Source organism: Asterias amurensis, chromosome 4 (genome assembly GCF_032118995.1).
Source record: "Asterias amurensis chromosome 4, ASM3211899v1".
In the NCBI taxonomy this organism is placed as follows: Eukaryota; Metazoa; Echinodermata; class Asteroidea; order Forcipulatida; family Asteriidae; genus Asterias; species Asterias amurensis.
The window spans coordinates 23,320,188-23,342,373 of record NC_092651.1 but is presented as its reverse complement, the minus strand read 5'-3'; the positions used below and the strand labels follow the sequence as shown (position 1 = coordinate 23,342,373).

Sequence of the window (22,186 nt, the reverse complement as noted above, 5' to 3'; positions counted from 1 at the left end):
AAAGCCCACTAAGTTGCAGGTGTTGATGTTTATACAAGGCGGAGTTTATATTTACTCCTGTTATGTGCCCGTTAGTGGACTTGCACGTAGGCCTATACGACTACCTGAACATTGTTCTCCTCACTTGCTGCCAAAATGAGGTTGACAACTTATATATTCCTTATGATGGTTAAATAATACTTATAACATAGAAAGAGAATAAAGACAAAAGAATCAGCCACATTTGGATTATTTACGAACATAATCAAAATGATCCAAAAATGTTTCCCACAGCCGACCACATCATCCTCCTTCCCATACGCAGGCAACATACGTGCTGTGGTACTGTGACATCGCGCACTAATGGGTCTGAAATAGTAACACTCGGCTTAGATATGACGACGCAACCAAAACGAAACTGTGAGCATTCACCCATTTGACCAATCACAGCAATGATTGTGGACGGAGAAACTCGGTCATGCGTGCGCGTATATTTGGCAAGGGCGGCAGAATCGTGCAGAATGTCATTGGGAGTGCTCATACACGTGTCTTGCTCACGTGCGCGGTGGGCGGAGCTTAGTGGAAAGCCGGAACGATCCATTGATGAGTCTAAATGAGCACTTGATTGTGAAAGTAGCTGTGAATTCTTTTTTAACTGTAGTTTTGTAACAAATTGCTTCCTTTATTTGATTTCAATGTTTTATGTTTTGTGTTGCGCATAGTGGCTCCTGCATTATGCACTATTTAAGTGTTTATTACTGTTATTCCAATAGTTTATTAGACCTTATGCATTGAAGTCACCCATCTGCCATTAGAGGTTAACCTGTCATATTTGCAGCACAAAGGATTGGCCAATGAGCAATCTCCTTTTGACCTCTAGGTGAGGGTGCCCTAACTTAAAAAGCGTCAAGTGCATTTAAGTCTATTGGAATTTTTTACAGACCTCCTCTATTCTTTCTATTTGCAGCTGATACAGAGGAACCAGTACTAGTGGGTTGTCCAACTCAAATAACTCGAGAAATTCCTGTTGGGGCGTCAGCTATATCAATTACATGGCCTACTCCGACTGTAACTGACAACTCCCTGGCCAGCATTGTTCCACAGGTTTCACCAAGAGGCCAAGGTTCTTTCAATGCCGGCACTACTTTCATCACATACACAGCCACAGATGCAGCTGGAAATGAAGGTTCTTGCTCATTTCCTGTCATTGTTACACAAACAGGTACTTAAAATTTCTATGTTCATTTGGAAGTTTCTTTCATCAGTTTTCTGTTTTTGTCTTCTTTTTAGCGAGCTGCAGAGCAGTGCGAGCCTATGTAATACCAATTTCCGTCCGGCGTCCGTCCGTCCGCGTTAATGTGTTTGGAAATGTTAAAGTTTTTGGTTTAAGTTTAAGTCTTTGAGTTGAGTTGTTTTGGTATGAACAAGCCCTAGTGAGATTGTTATATATAATTGCTGGTAATTTGTGGGTGATTTTCAGCTATGTTTTCAAATAATGTTAAAGTTTTTGGAATAACAAAAATGTTAAAGTTTTTTTCAGGCTCAAACATTGACATCTGGAATAAAACAAATAACTCAAAACTAAGTTGGTTAAACAAAAATCAAACTCTCTGTCACTTGTTCTAGTTGAATAAGCTGAAAAAAATGAAAAACATAAACGGTCATAACTCCTGATTGCAATGATGTACCGACTTAAGTCAATGGTTTCAGTTGAGTGAGCTAAATAATGAAAAACTTGAATAGGCATAACTCCTTATTTCCATGATGTACTGACTTGAAACTGAAATCTAATATTTCTTTTTACATCAAGATGCATATGAAAAGATGAAACTCAAAGAGTGCATCACTGGTTCCAGTTGAATGAGCTGAAACAATGACAATTCTTAAATGGTCTTAACTCCTTTTTGCAATGATGTACTGACTTGAAACAAAAGATTAGACTCAAAGAACGTATCGCTTGTTCCAGTTGAATGAGCTAAAACAATGATAACCTTCAATGGCTATAATTACTTATTGCACGGATGCACCGATTTACAACTTAAATCAAATGTTGCTTCATAAATGTAGATAATATGAAAAATATATAAATATCAAAGAGTTTATCACTGGTTCCAGTTGAATGAGCTAAAACAATGAAAACCTTAAATGGTCCTACCTCCTTTATGCAACGATATTCTGACTTGAAACTTCAATCAAATATTCCTGCCTTACATGTAGATAATATAAAAAGATAAACTAAAAGAGTTTATAACTGGTTCCAGTTGAATGCATTTAAACAATGTTAACCTTAAATGGTCATACCTTCTTATTGCAACGATTTACCAATTTAAAACTTAAATCAAATGTTTTACTCATTTTCATGATTAAAAAATACTATCCCTTCATATGGTAAGTTTTCTCATACCATCACAATGACCCTTGTAGATGTTGATGTACTAGCAGTAAATGGGACCTGGCAAGCATGCGTGTGAAAGTCTTAGCATTTTATACGGTACGCCTTGTGCGTTTATACTCTAATCTTATTTTGGATACTAAGGGTACTGCGCATTATACCCCGATTGGCTTGTCTGTATATGCAGGAAATAAGGGTATAACTGGCGACTAGTGGAAATTGCTTCTCGACAAGTCACACTTCAAAAAGACATGATTTTGACCCTTGTTGCAACTTCTTTTTGTATTTCTTAAGATGCATTTTGGTATATTCTTCACCGCAGGCGCAAGATGGTAAGTTTCTTTTTGTTTTGTTTAATTCCAACATTCATGAATATTCACAAACCATTTATTCTTACCTTTCTGTTTAGCTGATCAGGTGCCACCGACGCTTTTAAATTGTCCAACAGGTACCCTTTCTGGAGCTGTTCCGTTTCTATCTACAATTGTAGATGTAACATGGACTGTACCAACTGCAATTGATATATCTGGGGTGACGCCTGATATTACGGTTTCACCGAGAGGCCCAGGTCTTTTCGCTGTCGGAACTACCACCATAGTGTACACAGCCACAGATGGAAGTGGCAACATGGCTACATGCTCTTTCACTGTTGAAGTTAGACAATTACGTAAGACATAAGTGTGTGTTTTTTTCTGTCTGTCTGTTTGTCTGTCTGTCTGTCTGTCTGTCTGTCTGTCTGTCTGTCTGTCTGTCTGTCTGTCTGTCTGTCTGTCTGTCTGTCTGTCTGTCTGTCTGTCTGTCTGTCTGTCTGTCTGTCTGTCTGTCTGTCTGTCTGTCTGTCCGTCCGTCCGTCCGTCTGTGACTGGTTTCCTGCATATTTTAGCTCAGCAGAATCTTGTAAAAGCAATAGTCACTGCTTTAACAGCTTTTATGGATAAAAGCCCACTAAGTTGCAGGTGTTGATGTTTATACAAGGCGGAGTTTATATTTACTCCTGTTATGTGCCCGTTAGTGGACTTGCACGTAGGCCTATACGACTACCTGAACATTGTTCTCCTCACTTGCTGCCAAAATGAGGTTGACAACTTATATATTCCTTATGATGGTTAAATAATACTTATAACATAGAAAGAGAATAAAGACAAAAGAATCAGCCACATTTGGATTATTTACGAACATAATCAAAATGATCCAAAAATGTTTCCCACAGCCGACCACATCATCCTCCTTCCCATACGCAGGCAACATACGTGCTGTGGTACTGTGACATCGCGCACTAATGGGTCTGAAATAGTAACACTCGGCTTAGATATGACGACGCAACCAAAACGAAACTGTGAGCATTCACCCATTTGACCAATCACAGCAATGATTGTGGACGGAGAAACTCGGTCATGCGTGCGCGTATATTTGGCAAGGGCGGCAGAATCGTGCAGAATGTCATTGGGAGTGCTCATACACGTGTCTTGCTCACGTGCGCGGTGGGCGGAGCTTAGTGGAAAGCCGGAACGATCCATTGATGAGTCTAAATGAGCACTTGATTGTGAAAGTAGCTGTGAATTCTTTTTGAACTGTAGTTTTGTAACAAATTGCTTCCTTTATTTGATTTCAATGTTTTATGTTTTGTGTTGCGCATAGTGGCTCCTGCATTATGCACTATTTAAGTGTTTATTACTGTTATTCCAATAGTTTATTAGACCTTATGCATTGAAGTCACCCATCTGCCATTAGAGGTTAACCTGTCATATTTGCAGCACAAAGGATTGGCCAATGAGCAATCTCCTTTTGACCTCTAGGTGAGGGTGCCCTAACTTAAAAAGCGTCAAGTGCATTTAAGTCTATTGGAATTTTTTACAGACCTCCTCTATTCTTTCTATTTGCAGCTGATACAGAGGAACCAGTACTAGTGGGTTGTCCAACTCAAATAACTCGAGAAATTCCTGTTGGGGCGTCAGCTATATCAATTACATGGCCTACTCCGACTGTAACTGACAACTCCCTGGCCAGCATTGTTCCACAGGTTTCACCAAGAGGCCAAGGTTCTTTCAATGCCGGCACTACTTTCATCACATACACAGCCACAGATGCAGCTGGAAATGAAGGTTCTTGCTCATTTCCTGTCATTGTTACACAAACAGGTACTTAAAATTTCTATGTTCATTTGGAAGTTTCTTTCATCAGTTTTCTGTTTTTGTCTTCTTTTTAGCGAGCTGCAGAGCAGTGCGAGCCTATGTAATACCAATTTCCGTCCGGCGTCCGTCCGTCCGCGTTAAAGTGTTTGGAAATGTTAAAGTTTTTGGTTTAAGTTTAAGTCTTTGAGTTGAGTTGTTTTGGTATGAACAAGCCCTAGTGAGATTGTTATATATAATTGCTGGTAATTTGTGGGTGATTTTCAGCTATGTTTTCAAATAATGTTAAAGTTTTTGGAATAACAAAAATGTTAAAGTTTTTTTCAGGCTCAAACATTGACATCTGGAATAAAACAAATAACTCAAAACTAAGTTGGTTAAACAAAAATCAAACTCTCTGTCACTTGTTCTAGTTGAATAAGCTGAAAAAATGAAAAACATAAACGGTCATAACTCCTGATTGCAATGATGTACCGACTTAAGTCAATGGTTTCAGTTGAGTGAGCTAAATAATGAAAAACTTGAATAGGCATAACTCCTTATTTCCATGATGTACTGACTTGAAACTGAAATCTAATATTTCTTTTTACATCAAGATGCATATGAAAAGATGAAACTCAAAGAGTGCATCACTGGTTCCAGTTGAATGAGCTGAAACAATGACAATTCTTAAATGGTCTTAACTCCTTTTTGCAATGATGTACTGACTTGAAACAAAAGATTAGACTCAAAGAACGTATCGCTTGTTCCAGTTGAATGAGCTAAAACAATGATAACCTTCAATGGCTATAATTACTTATTGCACGGATGCACCGATTTACAACTTAAATCAAATGTTGCTTCATAAATGTAGATAATATGAAAAATATATAAATATCAAAGAGTTTATCACTGGTTCCAGTTGAATGAGCTAAAACAATGAAAACCTTAAATGGTCCTACCTCCTTTATGCAACGATATTCTGACTTGAAACTTCAATCAAATATTCCTGCCTTACATGTAGATAATATAAAAAGATAAACTAAAAGAGTTTATAACTGGTTCCAGTTGAATGCATTTAAACAATGTTAACCTTAAATGGTCATACCTTCTTATTGCAACGATTTACCAATTTAAAACTTAAATCAAATGTTTTACTCATTTTCATGATTAAAAAATACTATCCCTTCATATGGTAAGTTTTCTCATACCATCACAATGACCCTTGTAGATGTTGATGTACTAGCAGTAAATGGGACCTGGCAAGCATGCGTGTGAAAGTCTTAGCATTTTATACGGTACGCCTTGTGCGTTTATACTCTAATCTTATTTTGGATACTAAGGGTACTGCGCATTATACCCCGATTGGCTTGTCTGTATATGCAGGAAATAAGGGTATAACTGGCGACTAGTGGAAATTGCTTCTCGACAAGTCACACTTCAAAAAGACATGATTTTGACCCTTGTTGCAACTTCTTTTTGTATTTCTTAAGATGCATTTTGGTATATTCTTCACCGCAGGCGCAAGATGGTAAGTTTCTTTTTGTTTTGTTTAATTCCAACATTCATGAATATTCACAAACCATTTATTCTTACCTTTCTGTTTAGCTGATCAGGTGCCACCGACGCTTTTAAATTGTCCAACAGGTACCCTTTCTGGAGCTGTTCCGTTTCTATCTACAATTGTAGATGTAACATGGACTGTACCAACTGCAATTGATATATCTGGGGTGACGCCTGATATTACGGTTTCACCGAGAGGCCCAGGTCTTTTCGCTGTCGGAACTACCACCATAGTGTACACAGCCACAGATGGAAGTGGCAACATGGCTACATGCTCTTTCACTGTTGAAGTTAGACAATTACGTAAGACATAAGTGTGTGTTTTTTTCTGTCTGTCTGTTTGTCTGTCTGTCTGTCTGTCTGTCTGTCTGTCTGTCTGTCTGTCTGTCTGTCTGTCTGTCTGTCTGTCTGTCTGTCTGTCTGTCTGTCTGTCTGTCTGTCTGTCTGTCTGTCTGTCCGTCCGTCCGTCCGTCTGTGACTGGTTTCCTGCATATTTTAGCTCAGCAGAATCTTGTAAAAGCAATAGTCACTGCTTTAACAGCTTTTATGGATAAAAGCCCACTAAGTTGCAGGTGTTGATGTTTATACAAGGCGGAGTTTATATTTACTCCTGTTATGTGCCCGTTAGTGGACTTGCACGTAGGCCTATACGACTACCTGAACATTGTTCTCCTCACTTGCTGCCAAAATGAGGTTGACAACTTATATATTCCTTATGATGGTTAAATAATACTTATAACATAGAAAGAGAATAAAGACAAAAGAATCAGCCACATTTGGATTATTTACGAACATAATCAAAATGATCCAAAAATGTTTCCCACAGCCGACCACATCATCCTCCTTCCCATACGCAGGCAACATACGTGCTGTGGTACTGTGACATCGCGCACTAATGGGTCTGAAATAGTAACACTCGGCTTAGATATGACGACGCAACCAAAACGAAACTGTGAGCATTCACCCATTTGACCAATCACAGCAATGATTGTGGACGGAGAAACTCGGTCATGCGTGCGCGTATATTTGGCAAGGGCGGCAGAATCGTGCAGAATGTCATTGGGAGTGCTCATACACGTGTCTTGCTCACGTGCGCGGTGGGCGGAGCTTAGTGGAAAGCCGGAACGATCCATTGATGAGTCTAAATGAGCACTTGATTGTGAAAGTAGCTGTGAATTCTTTTTTAACTGTAGTTTTGTAACAAATTGCTTCCTTTATTTGATTTCAATGTTTTATGTTTTGTGTTGCGCATAGTGGCTCCTGCATTATGCACTATTTAAGTGTTTATTACTGTTATTCCAATAGTTTATTAGACCTTATGCATTGAAGTCACCCATCTGCCATTAGAGGTTAACCTGTCATATTTGCAGCACAAAGGATTGGCCAATGAGCAATCTCCTTTTGACCTCTAGGTGAGGGTGCCCTAACTTAAAAAGCGTCAAGTGCATTTAAGTCTATTGGAATTTTTTACAGACCTCCTCTATTCTTTCTATTTGCAGCTGATACAGAGGAACCAGTACTAGTGGGTTGTCCAACTCAAATAACTCGAGAAATTCCTGTTGGGGCGTCAGCTATATCAATTACATGGCCTACTCCGACTGTAACTGACAACTCCCTGGCCAGCATTGTTCCACAGGTTTCACCAAGAGGCCAAGGTTCTTTCAATGCCGGCACTACTTTCATCACATACACAGCCACAGATGCAGCTGGAAATGAAGGTTCTTGCTCATTTCCTGTCATTGTTACACAAACAGGTACTTAAAATTTCTATGTTCATTTGGAAGTTTCTTTCATCAGTTTTCTGTTTTTGTCTTCTTTTTAGCGAGCTGCAGAGCAGTGCGAGCCTATGTAATACCAATTTCCGTCCGGCGTCCGTCCGTCCGCGTTAATGTGTTTGGAAATGTTAAAGTTTTTGGTTTAAGTTTAAGTCTTTGAGTTGAGTTGTTTTGGTATGAACAAGCCCTAGTGAGATTGTTATATATAATTGCTGGTAATTTGTGGGTGATTTTCAGCTATGTTTTCAAATAATGTTAAAGTTTTTGGAATAACAAAAATGTTAAAGTTTTTTTCAGGCTCAAACATTGACATCTGGAATAAAACAAATAACTCAAAACTAAGTTGGTTAAACAAAAATCAAACTCTCTGTCACTTGTTCTAGTTGAATAAGCTGAAAAAATGAAAAACATAAACGGTCATAACTCCTGATTGCAATGATGTACCGACTTAAGTCAATGGTTTCAGTTGAGTGAGCTAAATAATGAAAAACTTGAATAGGCATAACTCCTTATTTCCATGATGTACTGACTTGAAACTGAAATCTAATATTTCTTTTTACATCAAGATGCATATGAAAAGATGAAACTCAAAGAGTGCATCACTGGTTCCAGTTGAATGAGCTGAAACAATGACAATTCTTAAATGGTCTTAACTCCTTTTTGCAATGATGTACTGACTTGAAACAAAAGATTAGACTCAAAGAACGTATCGCTTGTTCCAGTTGAATGAGCTAAAACAATGATAACCTTCAATGGCTATAATTACTTATTGCACGGATGCACCGATTTACAACTTAAATCAAATGTTGCTTCATAAATGTAGATAATATGAAAAATATATAAATATCAAAGAGTTTATCACTGGTTCCAGTTGAATGAGCTAAAACAATGAAAACCTTAAATGGTCCTACCTCCTTTATGCAACGATATTCTGACTTGAAACTTCAATCAAATATTCCTGCCTTACATGTAGATAATATAAAAAGATAAACTAAAAGAGTTTATAACTGGTTCCAGTTGAATGCATTTAAACAATGTTAACCTTAAATGGTCATACCTTCTTATTGCAACGATTTACCAATTTAAAACTTAAATCAAATGTTTTACTCATTTTCATGATTAAAAAATACTATCCCTTCATATGGTAAGTTTTCTCATACCATCACAATGACCCTTGTAGATGTTGATGTACTAGCAGTAAATGGGACCTGGCAAGCATGCGTGTGAAAGTCTTAGCATTTTATACGGTACGCCTTGTGCGTTTATACTCTAATCTTATTTTGGATACTAAGGGTACTGCGCATTATACCCCGATTGGCTTGTCTGTATATGCAGGAAATAAGGGTATAACTGGCGACTAGTGGAAATTGCTTCTCGACAAGTCACACTTCAAAAAGACATGATTTTGACCCTTGTTGCAACTTCTTTTTGTATTTCTTAAGATGCATTTTGGTATATTCTTCACCGCAGGCGCAAGATGGTAAGTTTCTTTTTGTTTTGTTTAATTCCAACATTCATGAATATTCACAAACCATTTATTCTTACCTTTCTGTTTAGCTGATCAGGTGCCACCGACGCTTTTAAATTGTCCAACAGGTACCCTTTCTGGAGCTGTTCCGTTTCTATCTACAATTGTAGATGTAACATGGACTGTACCAACTGCAATTGATATATCTGGGGTGACGCCTGATATTACGGTTTCACCGAGAGGCCCAGGTCTTTTCGCTGTCGGAACTACCACCATAGTGTACACAGCCACAGATGGAAGTGGCAACATGGCTACATGCTCTTTCACTGTTGAAGTTAGACAATTACGTAAGACATAAGTGTGTGTTTTTTTCTGTCTGTCTGTTTGTCTGTCTGTCTGTCTGTCTGTCTGTCTGTCTGTCTGTCTGTCTGTCTGTCTGTCTGTCTGTCTGTCTGTCTGTCTGTCTGTCTGTCTGTCTGTCTGTCTGTCTGTCTGTCTGTCTGTCTGTCTGTCTGTCCGTCCGTCCGTCCGTCTGTGACTGGTTTCCTGCATATTTTAGCTCAGCAGAATCTTGTAAAAGCAATAGTCACTGCTTTAACAGCTTTTATGGATAAAAGCCCACTAAGTTGCAGGTGTTGATGTTTATACAAGGCGGAGTTTATATTTACTCCTGTTATGTGCCCGTTAGTGGACTTGCACGTAGGCCTATACGACTACCTGAACATTGTTCTCCTCACTTGCTGCCAAAATGAGGTTGACAACTTATATATTCCTTATGATGGTTAAATAATACTTATAACATAGAAAGAGAATAAAGACAAAAGAATCAGCCACATTTGGATTATTTACGAACATAATCAAAATGATCCAAAAATGTTTCCCACAGCCGACCACATCATCCTCCTTCCCATACGCAGGCAACATACGTGCTGTGGTACTGTGACATCGCGCACTAATGGGTCTGAAATAGTAACACTCGGCTTAGATATGACGACGCAACCAAAACGAAACTGTGAGCATTCACCCATTTGACCAATCACAGCAATGATTGTGGACGGAGAAACTCGGTCATGCGTGCGCGTATATTTGGCAAGGGCGGCAGAATCGTGCAGAATGTCATTGGGAGTGCTCATACACGTGTCTTGCTCACGTGCGCGGTGGGCGGAGCTTAGTGGAAAGCCGGAACGATCCATTGATGAGTCTAAATGAGCACTTGATTGTGAAAGTAGCTGTGAATTCTTTTTGAACTGTAGTTTTGTAACAAATTGCTTCCTTTATTTGATTTCAATGTTTTATGTTTTGTGTTGCGCATAGTGGCTCCTGCATTATGCACTATTTAAGTGTTTATTACTGTTATTCCAATAGTTTATTAGACCTTATGCATTGAAGTCACCCATCTGCCATTAGAGGTTAACCTGTCATATTTGCAGCACAAAGGATTGGCCAATGAGCAATCTCCTTTTGACCTCTAGGTGAGGGTGCCCTAACTTAAAAAGCGTCAAGTGCATTTAAGTCTATTGGAATTTTTTACAGACCTCCTCTATTCTTTCTATTTGCAGCTGATACAGAGGAACCAGTACTAGTGGGTTGTCCAACTCAAATAACTCGAGAAATTCCTGTTGGGGCGTCAGCTATATCAATTACATGGCCTACTCCGACTGTAACTGACAACTCCCTGGCCAGCATTGTTCCACAGGTTTCACCAAGAGGCCAAGGTTCTTTCAATGCCGGCACTACTTTCATCACATACACAGCCACAGATGCAGCTGGAAATGAAGGTTCTTGCTCATTTCCTGTCATTGTTACACAAACAGGTACTTAAAATTTCTATGTTCATTTGGAAGTTTCTTTCATCAGTTTTCTGTTTTTGTCTTCTTTTTAGCGAGCTGCAGAGCAGTGCGAGCCTATGTAATACCAATTTCCGTCCGGCGTCCGTCCGTCCGCGTTAAAGTGTTTGGAAATGTTAAAGTTTTTGGTTTAAGTTTAAGTCTTTGAGTTGAGTTGTTTTGGTATGAACAAGCCCTAGTGAGATTGTTATATATAATTGCTGGTAATTTGTGGGTGATTTTCAGCTATGTTTTCAAATAATGTTAAAGTTTTTGGAATAACAAAAATGTTAAAGTTTTTTTCAGGCTCAAACATTGACATCTGGAATAAAACAAATAACTCAAAACTAAGTTGGTTAAACAAAAATCAAACTCTCTGTCACTTGTTCTAGTTGAATAAGCTGAAAAAATGAAAAACATAAACGGTCATAACTCCTGATTGCAATGATGTACCGACTTAAGTCAATGGTTTCAGTTGAGTGAGCTAAATAATGAAAAACTTGAATAGGCATAACTCCTTATTTCCATGATGTACTGACTTGAAACTGAAATCTAATATTTCTTTTTACATCAAGATGCATATGAAAAGATGAAACTCAAAGAGTGCATCACTGGTTCCAGTTGAATGAGCTGAAACAATGACAATTCTTAAATGGTCTTAACTCCTTTTTGCAATGATGTACTGACTTGAAACAAAAGATTAGACTCAAAGAACGTATCGCTTGTTCCAGTTGAATGAGCTAAAACAATGATAACCTTCAATGGCTATAATTACTTATTGCACGGATGCACCGATTTACAACTTAAATCAAATGTTGCTTCATAAATGTAGATAATATGAAAAATATATAAATATCAAAGAGTTTATCACTGGTTCCAGTTGAATGAGCTAAAACAATGAAAACCTTAAATGGTCCTACCTCCTTTATGCAACGATATTCTGACTTGAAACTTCAATCAAATATTCCTGCCTTACATGTAGATAATATAAAAAGATAAACTAAAAGAGTTTATAACTGGTTCCAGTTGAATGCATTTAAACAATGTTAACCTTAAATGGTCATACCTTCTTATTGCAACGATTTACCAATTTAAAACTTAAATCAAATGTTTTACTCATTTTCATGATTAAAAAATACTATCCCTTCATATGGTAAGTTTTCTCATACCATCACAATGACCCTTGTAGATGTTGATGTACTAGCAGTAAATGGGACCTGGCAAGCATGCGTGTGAAAGTCTTAGCATTTTATACGGTACGCCTTGTGCGTTTATACTCTAATCTTATTTTGGATACTAAGGGTACTGCGCATTATACCCCGATTGGCTTGTCTGTATATGCAGGAAATAAGGGTATAACTGGCGACTAGTGGAAATTGCTTCTCGACAAGTCACACTTCAAAAAGACATGATTTTGACCCTTGTTGCAACTTCTTTTTGTATTTCTTAAGATGCATTTTGGTATATTCTTCACCGCAGGCGCAAGATGGTAAGTTTCTTTTTGTTTTGTTTAATTCCAACATTCATGAATATTCACAAACCATTTATTCTTACCTTTCTGTTTAGCTGATCAGGTGCCACCGACGCTTTTAAATTGTCCAACAGGTACCCTTTCTGGAGCTGTTCCGTTTCTATCTACAATTGTAGATGTAACATGGACTGTACCAACTGCAATTGATATATCTGGGGTGACGCCTGATATTACGGTTTCACCGAGAGGCCCAGGTCTTTTCGCTGTCGGAACTACCACCATAGTGTACACAGCCACAGATGGAAGTGGCAACATGGCTACATGCTCTTTCACTGTTGAAGTTAGACAATTACGTAAGACATAAGTGTGTGTTTTTTTCTGTCTGTCTGTTTGTCTGTCTGTCTGTCTGTCTGTCTGTCTGTCTGTCTGTCTGTCTGTCTGTCTGTCTGTCTGTCTGTCTGTCTGTCTGTCTGTCTGTCTGTCTGTCTGTCTGTCTGTCTGTCCGTCCGTCCGTCCGTCCGTCTGTGACTGGTTTCCTGCATATTTTAGCTCAGCAGAATCTTGTAAAAGCAATAGTCACTGCTTTAACAGCTTTTATGGATAAAAGCCCACTAAGTTGCAGGTGTTGATGTTTATACAAGGCGGAGTTTATATTTACTCCTGTTATGTGCCCGTTAGTGGACTTGCACGTAGGCCTATACGACTACCTGAACATTGTTCTCCTCACTTGCTGCCAAAATGAGGTTGACAACTTATATATTCCTTATGATGGTTAAATAATACTTATAACATAGAAAGAGAATAAAGACAAAAGAATCAGCCACATTTGGATTATTTACGAACATAATCAAAATGATCCAAAAATGTTTCCCACAGCCGACCACATCATCCTCCTTCCCATACGCAGGCAACATACGTGCTGTGGTACTGTGACATCGCGCACTAATGGGTCTGAAATAGTAACACTCGGCTTAGATATGACGACGCAACCAAAACGAAACTGTGAGCATTCACCCATTTGACCAATCACAGCAATGATTGTGGTCGGAGAAACTCGGTCATGCGTGCGCGTATATTTGGCAAGGGCGGCAGAATCGTGCAGAATGTCATTGGGAGTGCTCATACACGTGTCTTGCTCACGTGCGCGGTGGGCGGAGCTTAGTGGAAAGCCGGAACGATCCATTGATGAGTCTAAATGAGCACTTGATTGTGAAAGTAGCTGTGAATTCTTTTTTAACTGTAGTTTTGTAACAAATTGCTTCCTTTATTTGATTTCAATGTTTTATGTTTTGTGTTGCGCATAGTGGCTCCTGCATTATGCACTATTTAAGTGTTTATTACTGTTATTCCAATAGTTTATTAGACCTTATGCATTGAAGTCACCCATCTGCCATTAGAGGTTAACCTGTCATATTTGCAGCACAAAGGATTGGCCAATGAGCAATCTCCTTTTGACCTCTAGGTGAGGGTGCCCTAACTTAAAAAGCGTCAAGTGCATTTAAGTCTATTGGAATTTTTTACAGACCTCCTCTATTCTTTCTATTTGCAGCTGATACAGAGGAACCAGTACTAGTGGGTTGTCCAACTCAAATAACTCGAGAAATTCCTGTTGGGGCGTCAGCTATATCAATTACATGGCCTACTCCGACTGTAACTGACAACTCCCTGGCCAGCATTGTTCCACAGGTTTCACCAAGAGGCCAAGGTTCTTTCAATGCCGGCACTACTTTCATCACATACACAGCCACAGATGCAGCTGGAAATGAAGGTTCTTGCTCATTTCCTGTCATTGTTACACAAACAGGTACTTAAAATTTCTATGTTCATTTGGAAGTTTCTTTCATCAGTTTTCTGTTTTTGTCTTCTTTTTAGCGAGCTGCAGAGCAGTGCGAGCCTATGTAATACCAATTTCCGTCCGGCGTCCGTCCGTCCGCGTTAAAGTGTTTGGAAATGTTAAAGTTTTTGGTTTAAGTTTAAGTCTTTGAGTTGAGTTGTTTTGGTATGAACAAGCCCTAGTGAGATTGTTATATATAATTGCTGGTAATTTGTGGGTGATTTTCAGCTATGTTTTCAAATAATGTTAAAGTTTTTGGAATAACAAAAATGTTAAAGTTTTTTTCAGGCTCAAACATTGACATCTGGAATAAAACAAATAACTCAAAACTAAGTTGGTTAAACAAAAATCAAACTCTCTGTCACTTGTTCTAGTTGAATAAGCTGAAAAAATGAAAAACATAAACGGTCATAACTCCTGATTGCAATGATGTACCGACTTAAGTCAATGGTTTCAGTTGAGTGAGCTAAATAATGAAAAACTTGAATAGGCATAACTCCTTATTTCCATGATGTACTGACTTGAAACTGAAATCTAATATTTCTTTTTACATCAAGATGCATATGAAAAGATGAAACTCAAAGAGTGCATCACTGGTTCCAGTTGAATGAGCTGAAACAATGACAATTCTTAAATGGTCTTAACTCCTTTTTGCAATGATGTACTGACTTGAAACAAAAGATTAGACTCAAAGAACGTATCGCTTGTTCCAGTTGAATGAGCTAAAACAATGATAACCTTCAATGGCTATAATTACTTATTGCACGGATGCACCGATTTACAACTTAAATCAAATGTTGCTTCATAAATGTAGATAATATGAAAAATATATAAATATCAAAGAGTTTATCACTGGTTCCAGTTGAATGAGCTAAAACAATGAAAACCTTAAATGGTCCTACCTCCTTTATGCAACGATATTCTGACTTGAAACTTCAATCAAATATTCCTGCCTTACATGTAGATAATATAAAAAGATAAACTAAAAGAGTTTATAACTGGTTCCAGTTGAATGCATTTAAACAATGTTAACCTTAAATGGTCATACCTTCTTATTGCAACGATTTACCAATTTAAAACTTAAATCAAATGTTTTACTCATTTTCATGATTAAAAAATACTATCCCTTCATATGGTAAGTTTTCTCATACCATCACAATGACCCTTGTAGATGTTGATGTACTAGCAGTAAATGGGACCTGGCAAGCATGCGTGTGAAAGTCTTAGCATTTTATACGGTACGCCTTGTGCGTTTATACTCTAATCTTATTTTGGATACTAAGGGTACTGCGCATTATACCCCGATTGGCTTGTCTGTATATGCAGGAAATAAGGGTATAACTGGCGACTAGTGGAAATTGCTTCTCGACAAGTCACACTTCAAAAAGACATGATTTTGACCCTTGTTGCAACTTCTTTTTGTATTTCTTAAGATGCATTTTGGTATATTCTTCACCGCAGGCGCAAGATGGTAAGTTTCACACTGAAATAAGAAGTTGGAGAATTGCTTACTGCAATGGACGCCATTGAACTCACAGCCCCATTACTGATCATATATTCTATTGAGGTTGTGAGTTTTTTTCACCCAAAGTTGTTGTCTGTGCCTTGTTTACAGTTGATGGTGATTCTCAATCAAACTCTTTCCATAATGGAAAATGATTTTGTCTTTATCTTCTCTCTTTTGCATTGCAGTTGATAATGTGGCTCCAGTTTTGACAGGGTGTCCACAAACAACAGTCACTGCCCAAGTTCCTTTGGGTCAATCGCAAGTTTTTGTACAATGGAGTATACCAACAGCGAGTGATAACATTGACCCAAATCCAACTGTGACCTCTACAGAGTCTGCAGGTTTGTTCAGTGTCAGCGTGTTTGCCGTCACTTACACAGCAAGAGATTTTAGCGGCAATGAAGCCACTTGCACATTCATCGTCCAAGTTACACCACAAGGTAAAGATGAACAGCCTTATGTGCAAGTTTGAACCTAGCATTTTATTTTCAGAGAAACGGTGTCAAAAATCATGTTCACTTGGCTACAGGTCTCGGGTGGAGGAAGCAGTGCATCCCTATATTTAATCTCCTAGTAATTGATTAAACTTTTGTTAAAGGCAGTGGACACTATTGGTAATTACTCAAAATAATTATTAGCAAAAAAACTAAATTGGTAACAAGTAATGGGGAGCTGTGGATAGTATAAAACACTGAGAAAGGCTCCCTCTGAGGTAACATAGTTTTCGAGATGAAGTGATTTTCAGAAGCCCTTTTGACTAATTATATATTCACACAGAGCGAAAAACGATGCATACTCTGCAGATAAATCACAAAGGAAATTAGTGACCTGCGGGTAGACTGACAGGGCATGTTTTTTAGAGCCTGTTGTCTCTTTTTGTGGGGGTGAAAGGAAGCATATAATGGTACATGCCTGCCTGTCCACACTACACAAATGAATGTCCCGTTGACAAAAAAAGGTAAGCTGTCCGGCTGTCAGCACAAAAAAGAGATCCAAAGTTGTTCCAAATGTTAAAAAATATCCTCCCCGAGTCTGTCAAAAGAAAAATTGCTTGTCATCAGTCCTCAACCAAACTAATCTTCTCTGTTCATCGAGTTTCAAACCAAGTATAGGCTTCGGTCAAGTGCAAACTTGTTCATTTTAAACCCCTAACTTTGGTTCAGCAAATTATTTGCTATCAGCAAAGAATTACGAAACCTTGCCCTTTGTTGTAGAAATGTAGGATCCATCATTGAAAATCTGTTGAAGTTTTTGTTTCTTTTTGTTTTGTTTAATTCCAACATTCATGAATATTCACAAACCATTTATTCTTACCTTTCTGTTTAGCTGATCAGGTGCCACCGACGCTTTTAAATTGTCCAACAGGTACCCTTTCTGGAGCTGTTCCGTTTCTATCTACAATTGTAGATGTAACATGGACTGTACCAACTGCAATTGATATATCTGGGGTGACGCCTGATATTACGGTTTCACCGAGAGGCCCAGGTCCTTTCACTGTCGGAACTACCACCATAGTGTACACAGCCACAGATGGAAGTGGCAACATGGCTACATGCTCTTTCACTGTTGAAGTTAGACAATTACGTAAGCCATAAGTGTGTGTTTTTTTCTGTCTGTCTGTTTGTCTGTCTGTCTGTCTGTCTGTCTGTCTGTCTGTCTGTCTGTCTGTCTGTCTGTCTGTCTGTCTGTCTGTCTGTCTGTCTGTCTGTCTGTCTGTCTGTCTGTCTGTCTGTCTGTCTGTCTGTCTGTCTGTCTGTCTGTCTGTCTGTCTGTCTGTCTGTCTGTCTGTCTGTCCGTCCGTCCGTCTGTGACTGGTTTCCTGCATATTTTAGCTCAGCAGAATCTTGTAAAAGCAATAGTCACTGCTTTAACAGCTTTTATGGATAAAAGCCCACCAAGTTGCAGGTGTTGATGTTTATACAAGGCGGAGTTTATATTTACTCCTGTTATGTGCCCATTAGTGGACTTGCACGTAGGCCTATACGACTACCTGAACATTGTTCTCCTCACTTGCTGCCAAAATGAGGTTGACAACTTATATATTCCTTATGATGGTTAAATAATACTTATAACATAGAAAGAGAATAAAGACAAAAGAATCAGCCACATTTGGATTATTTACGAACATAATCAAAATGATCCAAAAATGTTTCCCACAGCCGACCACATCATCCTCCTTCCCATACGCAGGCAACATACGTGCTGTGGTACTGTGACATCGCGCACTAATGGGTCTGAAATAGTAACACTCGGCTTAGATATGACGACGCAACCAAAACGAAACTGTGAGCATTCACCCATTTGACCAATCACAGCAATGATTGTGGTCGGAGAAACTCGGTCATGCGTGCGCGTATATTTGGCAAGGGCGGCAGAATCGTGCAGAATGTCATTGGGAGTGCTCATACACGTGTCTTGCTCACGTGCGCGGTGGGCGGAGCTTAGTGGAAAGCCGGCCGGAACGATCCATTGATGAGTCTAAATGAGCACTTGATTGTGAAAGTAGCTGTGAATTCTTTTTGAACTGTAGTTTTGTAACAAATTGCTTCCTTTATTTGATTTCAATGTTTTATGTTTTGTGTTGCGCATAGTGGCTCCTGCATTATGCACTATTTAAGTGTTTATTACTGTTATTCCAATAGTTTATTAGACCTTAAGGCCTTATGCATTGAAGTCACCCATCTGCCATTAGAGGTTAACCTGTCATATTTGCAGCACAAAGGATTGGCCAATGAGCAATCTCCTTTTGACCTCTAGGTGAGGGTGCCCTAACTTAAAAAGCGTCAAGTGCATTTAAGTCTATTGGAATTTTTTACAGACCTCCTCTATTCTTTTATTTTGCAGCTGATACAGAGGAACCAGTACTAGTGGGTTGTCCAACTCAAATAACTCGAGAAATTCCTGTTGGGGCGTCAGCTATATCAATTACATGGACTACTCCGACTGTAACTGACAACTCCCTGGCCAGCATTGTTCCACAGGTTTCACCAAGAGGCCAAGGTTCTTTCAATGCCGGCACTACTTTCATCACATACACAGCCACAGATGCAGCTGGAAATGAAGGTTCTTGCTCATTTCCTGTCATTGTTACACAAACAGGTACTTAAAATTTCTATGTTCATTTGGAAGTTTCTTTCATCAGTTTTCTGTTTTTGTCTTCTTTTTAGCGAGCTGCAGAGCAGTGCGAGCCTATGTAATACCAATTTCCGTCCGGCGTCCGTCCGTCCGCGTTAAAGTGTTTGGAAATGTTAAAGTTTTTGGTTTAAGTTTAAGTCTTTGAGTTGAATTGTTTTGGTATGAACAAGCCCTAGTGAGATTGTTATATATAATTGCTGGTAATTTGTGGGTGATTTTCAGCTATGTTTTCAGAAAAACATAAACGGTCATAACTCCTGATTGCAATGATGTACCGACTTAAGTCAATGGTTTCAGTTGAGTGAGCTAAATAATGAAAAACTTGAATAGGCATAACTCCTTATTTCCATGATGTACTGACTTGAAACTGAAATCTAATATTTCTTTTTACATCAAGATGCATATGAAAAGATGAAACTCAAAGAGTGCATCACTGGTTCCAGTTGAATGAGCTGAAACAATGACAATTCTTAAATGGTCTTAACTCCTTTTTGCAATGATGTACTGACTTGAAACAAAAGATTAGACTCAAAGAACGTATCGCTTGTTCCAGTTGAATGAGCTAAAACAATGATAACCTTCAATGGCTATAATTACTTATTGCACGGATGCACCGATTTACAACTTAAATCAAATGTTGCTTCATAAATGTAGATAATATGAAAAATATATTCATATCAAAGAGTTTATCACTGGTTCCAGTTGAATGAGCTAAAACAATGAAAACCTTAAATGGTCCTACCTCCTTTATGCAACGATATTCTGACTTGAAACTTCAATCAAATATTCCTGCCTTACATGTAGATAATATAAAAAGATAAACTAAAAGAGTTTATAACTGGTTCCAGTTGAATGCATTTAAACAATGTTAACCTTAAATGGTCATACCTGGGTTGGATTAGAGTCGATAAAAGTATTGCTTTTCAAAATTTCTGTGGAGTACGATTGAATGCTGCCCTCAATACAGTTATAGAGACGTATTTAGAACCCGCTGCCACCTTGCACGTGATGTATTCAAAGTTCTTGATTGAAAATACTGTGACAGTATTTATGCTGTTTTCTCAAAGTAAAGACACTGTATTTAAACGAAACTTCCACAAGTGACTTTAATTGTATCTGTCTTAATAGTTGCCAAGTATGTAGGGAAACTTTAAATTGATTTCCTTACCTTATATAGCATAAAACATCTATTTTTACTTGACTTAAACAAGGAAAGTTTTTCAAATAAACCAGCAAGTAGCCTACATGTAGTTTCTCATTTCAGTCATTTGAAAAAGACAAGTGTTTGAACTAGTGTTTGAATGCCTTTGTTTAGTTTCAGCATCGCCTACTACTCCTCCCCAGGCCATCAATCTCGGTGTCATTGTTGGTGTCGTTGTCGGTGTTATTCTGCTGATCTTCATCGTCGCTTTAGTTTATACTCTGAGGCGTAGACTTCAGTGTCACCTTGAACTTGAAGGTATTTTATATATACAAATTGATCTCTAGCCAAACACGGGATGAGAGGAAAATCAAATGCTCCTCATTGGGATTTGAACCAAAGACCTCTGACACTCAAATGAAGCCAAGTATTTTCCAGAAATTTTAGCAGCCATTGGAGTATATTTTTGAGGGGGAATCATTGTCACTGCAAAATTGTGGCTAAACGTGTAGCAAAAACCAAAGTTGCCTTAAGGCGCTGCGTTGTGTAGAATGCACAGCTTATTGGATAACACAGAGATTGCTTTTCGTAACTGTCAACACTGGTCCTTACTTTATTTTGGAGTCACTTAAAGGAAAACTTTACCTTTGGTTTTTGGAATCGTTTGATAGTTTCAATCCTATATAAATGTTATCAATAAGACTAAAACCATATGAAAATTTTCAGGTTTTTGAGATAGCGACAAGAATCCGAATCAAATAATATGTAGGCCCTACATGCAAGAAATGTAATGCGTATAGAAATACACAGTCTGAGAAGTGTTACCGTGATAACTCTCCTGATATTCTGTTTTTGTGTGGAATAAAAAGATATATTTGTTTCCCTTATTCAAAGTGGAATGTCTTTCTGAATGCATTATACTATCCAAATCTACTGAACTTCTTACCGCAAAAGTTTCAACTGGCATAATTTCCAGATTCATTACCAAAAATAAACAAAGCCTTTAAAACCGCTAAAGTGGACCACCAACGTGATATTATTGTATTCAATTCAATTCAATCTAATTCAAATACTCATTTATTTCCCTACAAAGTATCGACAATTTACTACAGAGTAAAGCAAAAATATCATTAAGTGACAGTAAACATAAATGAACACACACGGTAATGTTTAGCACAATGTTGAACAAAATGTAAGCATTGTGTATGTGTATATTCTTGTGTATTTCAATACTTACAGCAATGTTTGTTTGTTTGTTTGTTTGTTTCATTCAGTCACAAGAAAATCATCCCCTCAGACGTGAGTTTGTTTTTATCTTGTAAATTATGTAAATTTTGTCTGACTAAAAAAAATAACTGGGTTTCAGGTATTTATTTCGACAACACACAGTGTGCATACAAATTTTTAAAATAAAAACCCAAAAATTAAATGTTTTGTTTCTAAAAACTATAATATTGAAAATAGATTCCCGGTCAATTTCATCAACCAATTTCATTACTACTCATTCAAATCTGTATTCAAATCTCAAAAGGGGTTTCCTTTTGGCTACAATATTGTATGAAGTTTCTATACTTGAATTTCTGCTTTACCTTTTTACAATAATTGATGATAAATTTAGACGAATTGAAAAAAAAATAACAGCGCTTTAAACGTATCTTCATTTTCTGAAACCACCTGATTTTGTTTTATTGAAATACTTACAAAAATGTAGATGACTACACTCTAAAAACTGAAGAGTTTAATCCAACACTTGTATGAGTTCGGTGAGTGACAACTCTTTGGAAGTGTTGGATCCAGCGTTGTGTTTGTTAAATCTAGCATTTTAGGTTTTTGATCCAACGCAAAAAGGGTAAATTCAACAATTTAAGTGTTATTTCAACATTTCTCAAAAAAAATCTGCTGAATTGTTGGATCAGCTTTTTAAAAGTTAAACTGGCACTTAAATCGTTGACCGAATACTTTGAAATGCTGGATTTAACATATAAAA

The 22,186-nt window shown here is 37.9% G+C and overlaps 2 protein-coding genes across 3 annotated transcripts in view; one reads left to right on the top strand and one right to left on the bottom strand.

Annotated features, from left to right (window-relative positions):
• LOC139936042 (uncharacterized) overlaps positions 1-22,186 on the bottom strand; it is a 57,470-nt gene that overhangs the window by 22,223 nt on the left and 13,061 nt on the right. The gene's annotated exons all lie outside the window — the stretch shown is intronic.
• Positions 1-22,186, top strand: part of LOC139936364 (uncharacterized) — a 43,915-nt gene that overhangs the window by 13,515 nt on the left and 8,214 nt on the right. Inside the window, exons 10-23 of one of the 2 annotated variants that reach the window (XM_071931172.1) lie at positions 947-1,201; positions 2,781-3,038; positions 4,255-4,509; positions 6,088-6,345; positions 7,542-7,796; positions 9,375-9,632; positions 10,845-11,099; positions 12,678-12,935; positions 14,132-14,386; positions 16,109-16,363; positions 17,250-17,507; positions 18,768-19,022; positions 20,374-20,517; positions 21,474-21,498. In XM_071931172.1, coding sequence (XP_071787273.1) covers positions 947-1,201; positions 2,781-3,038; positions 4,255-4,509; positions 6,088-6,345; positions 7,542-7,796; positions 9,375-9,632; positions 10,845-11,099; positions 12,678-12,935; positions 14,132-14,386; positions 16,109-16,363; positions 17,250-17,507; positions 18,768-19,022; positions 20,374-20,517; positions 21,474-21,498 — 3,244 coding nt within the window. The remainder of the gene's footprint in view (positions 1-946; positions 1,202-2,780; positions 3,039-4,254; positions 4,510-6,087; positions 6,346-7,541; positions 7,797-9,374; positions 9,633-10,844; positions 11,100-12,677; positions 12,936-14,131; positions 14,387-16,108; positions 16,364-17,249; positions 17,508-18,767; positions 19,023-20,373; positions 20,518-21,473; positions 21,499-22,186) is intronic. The other variant, XM_071931173.1, reaches the window with a different exon arrangement.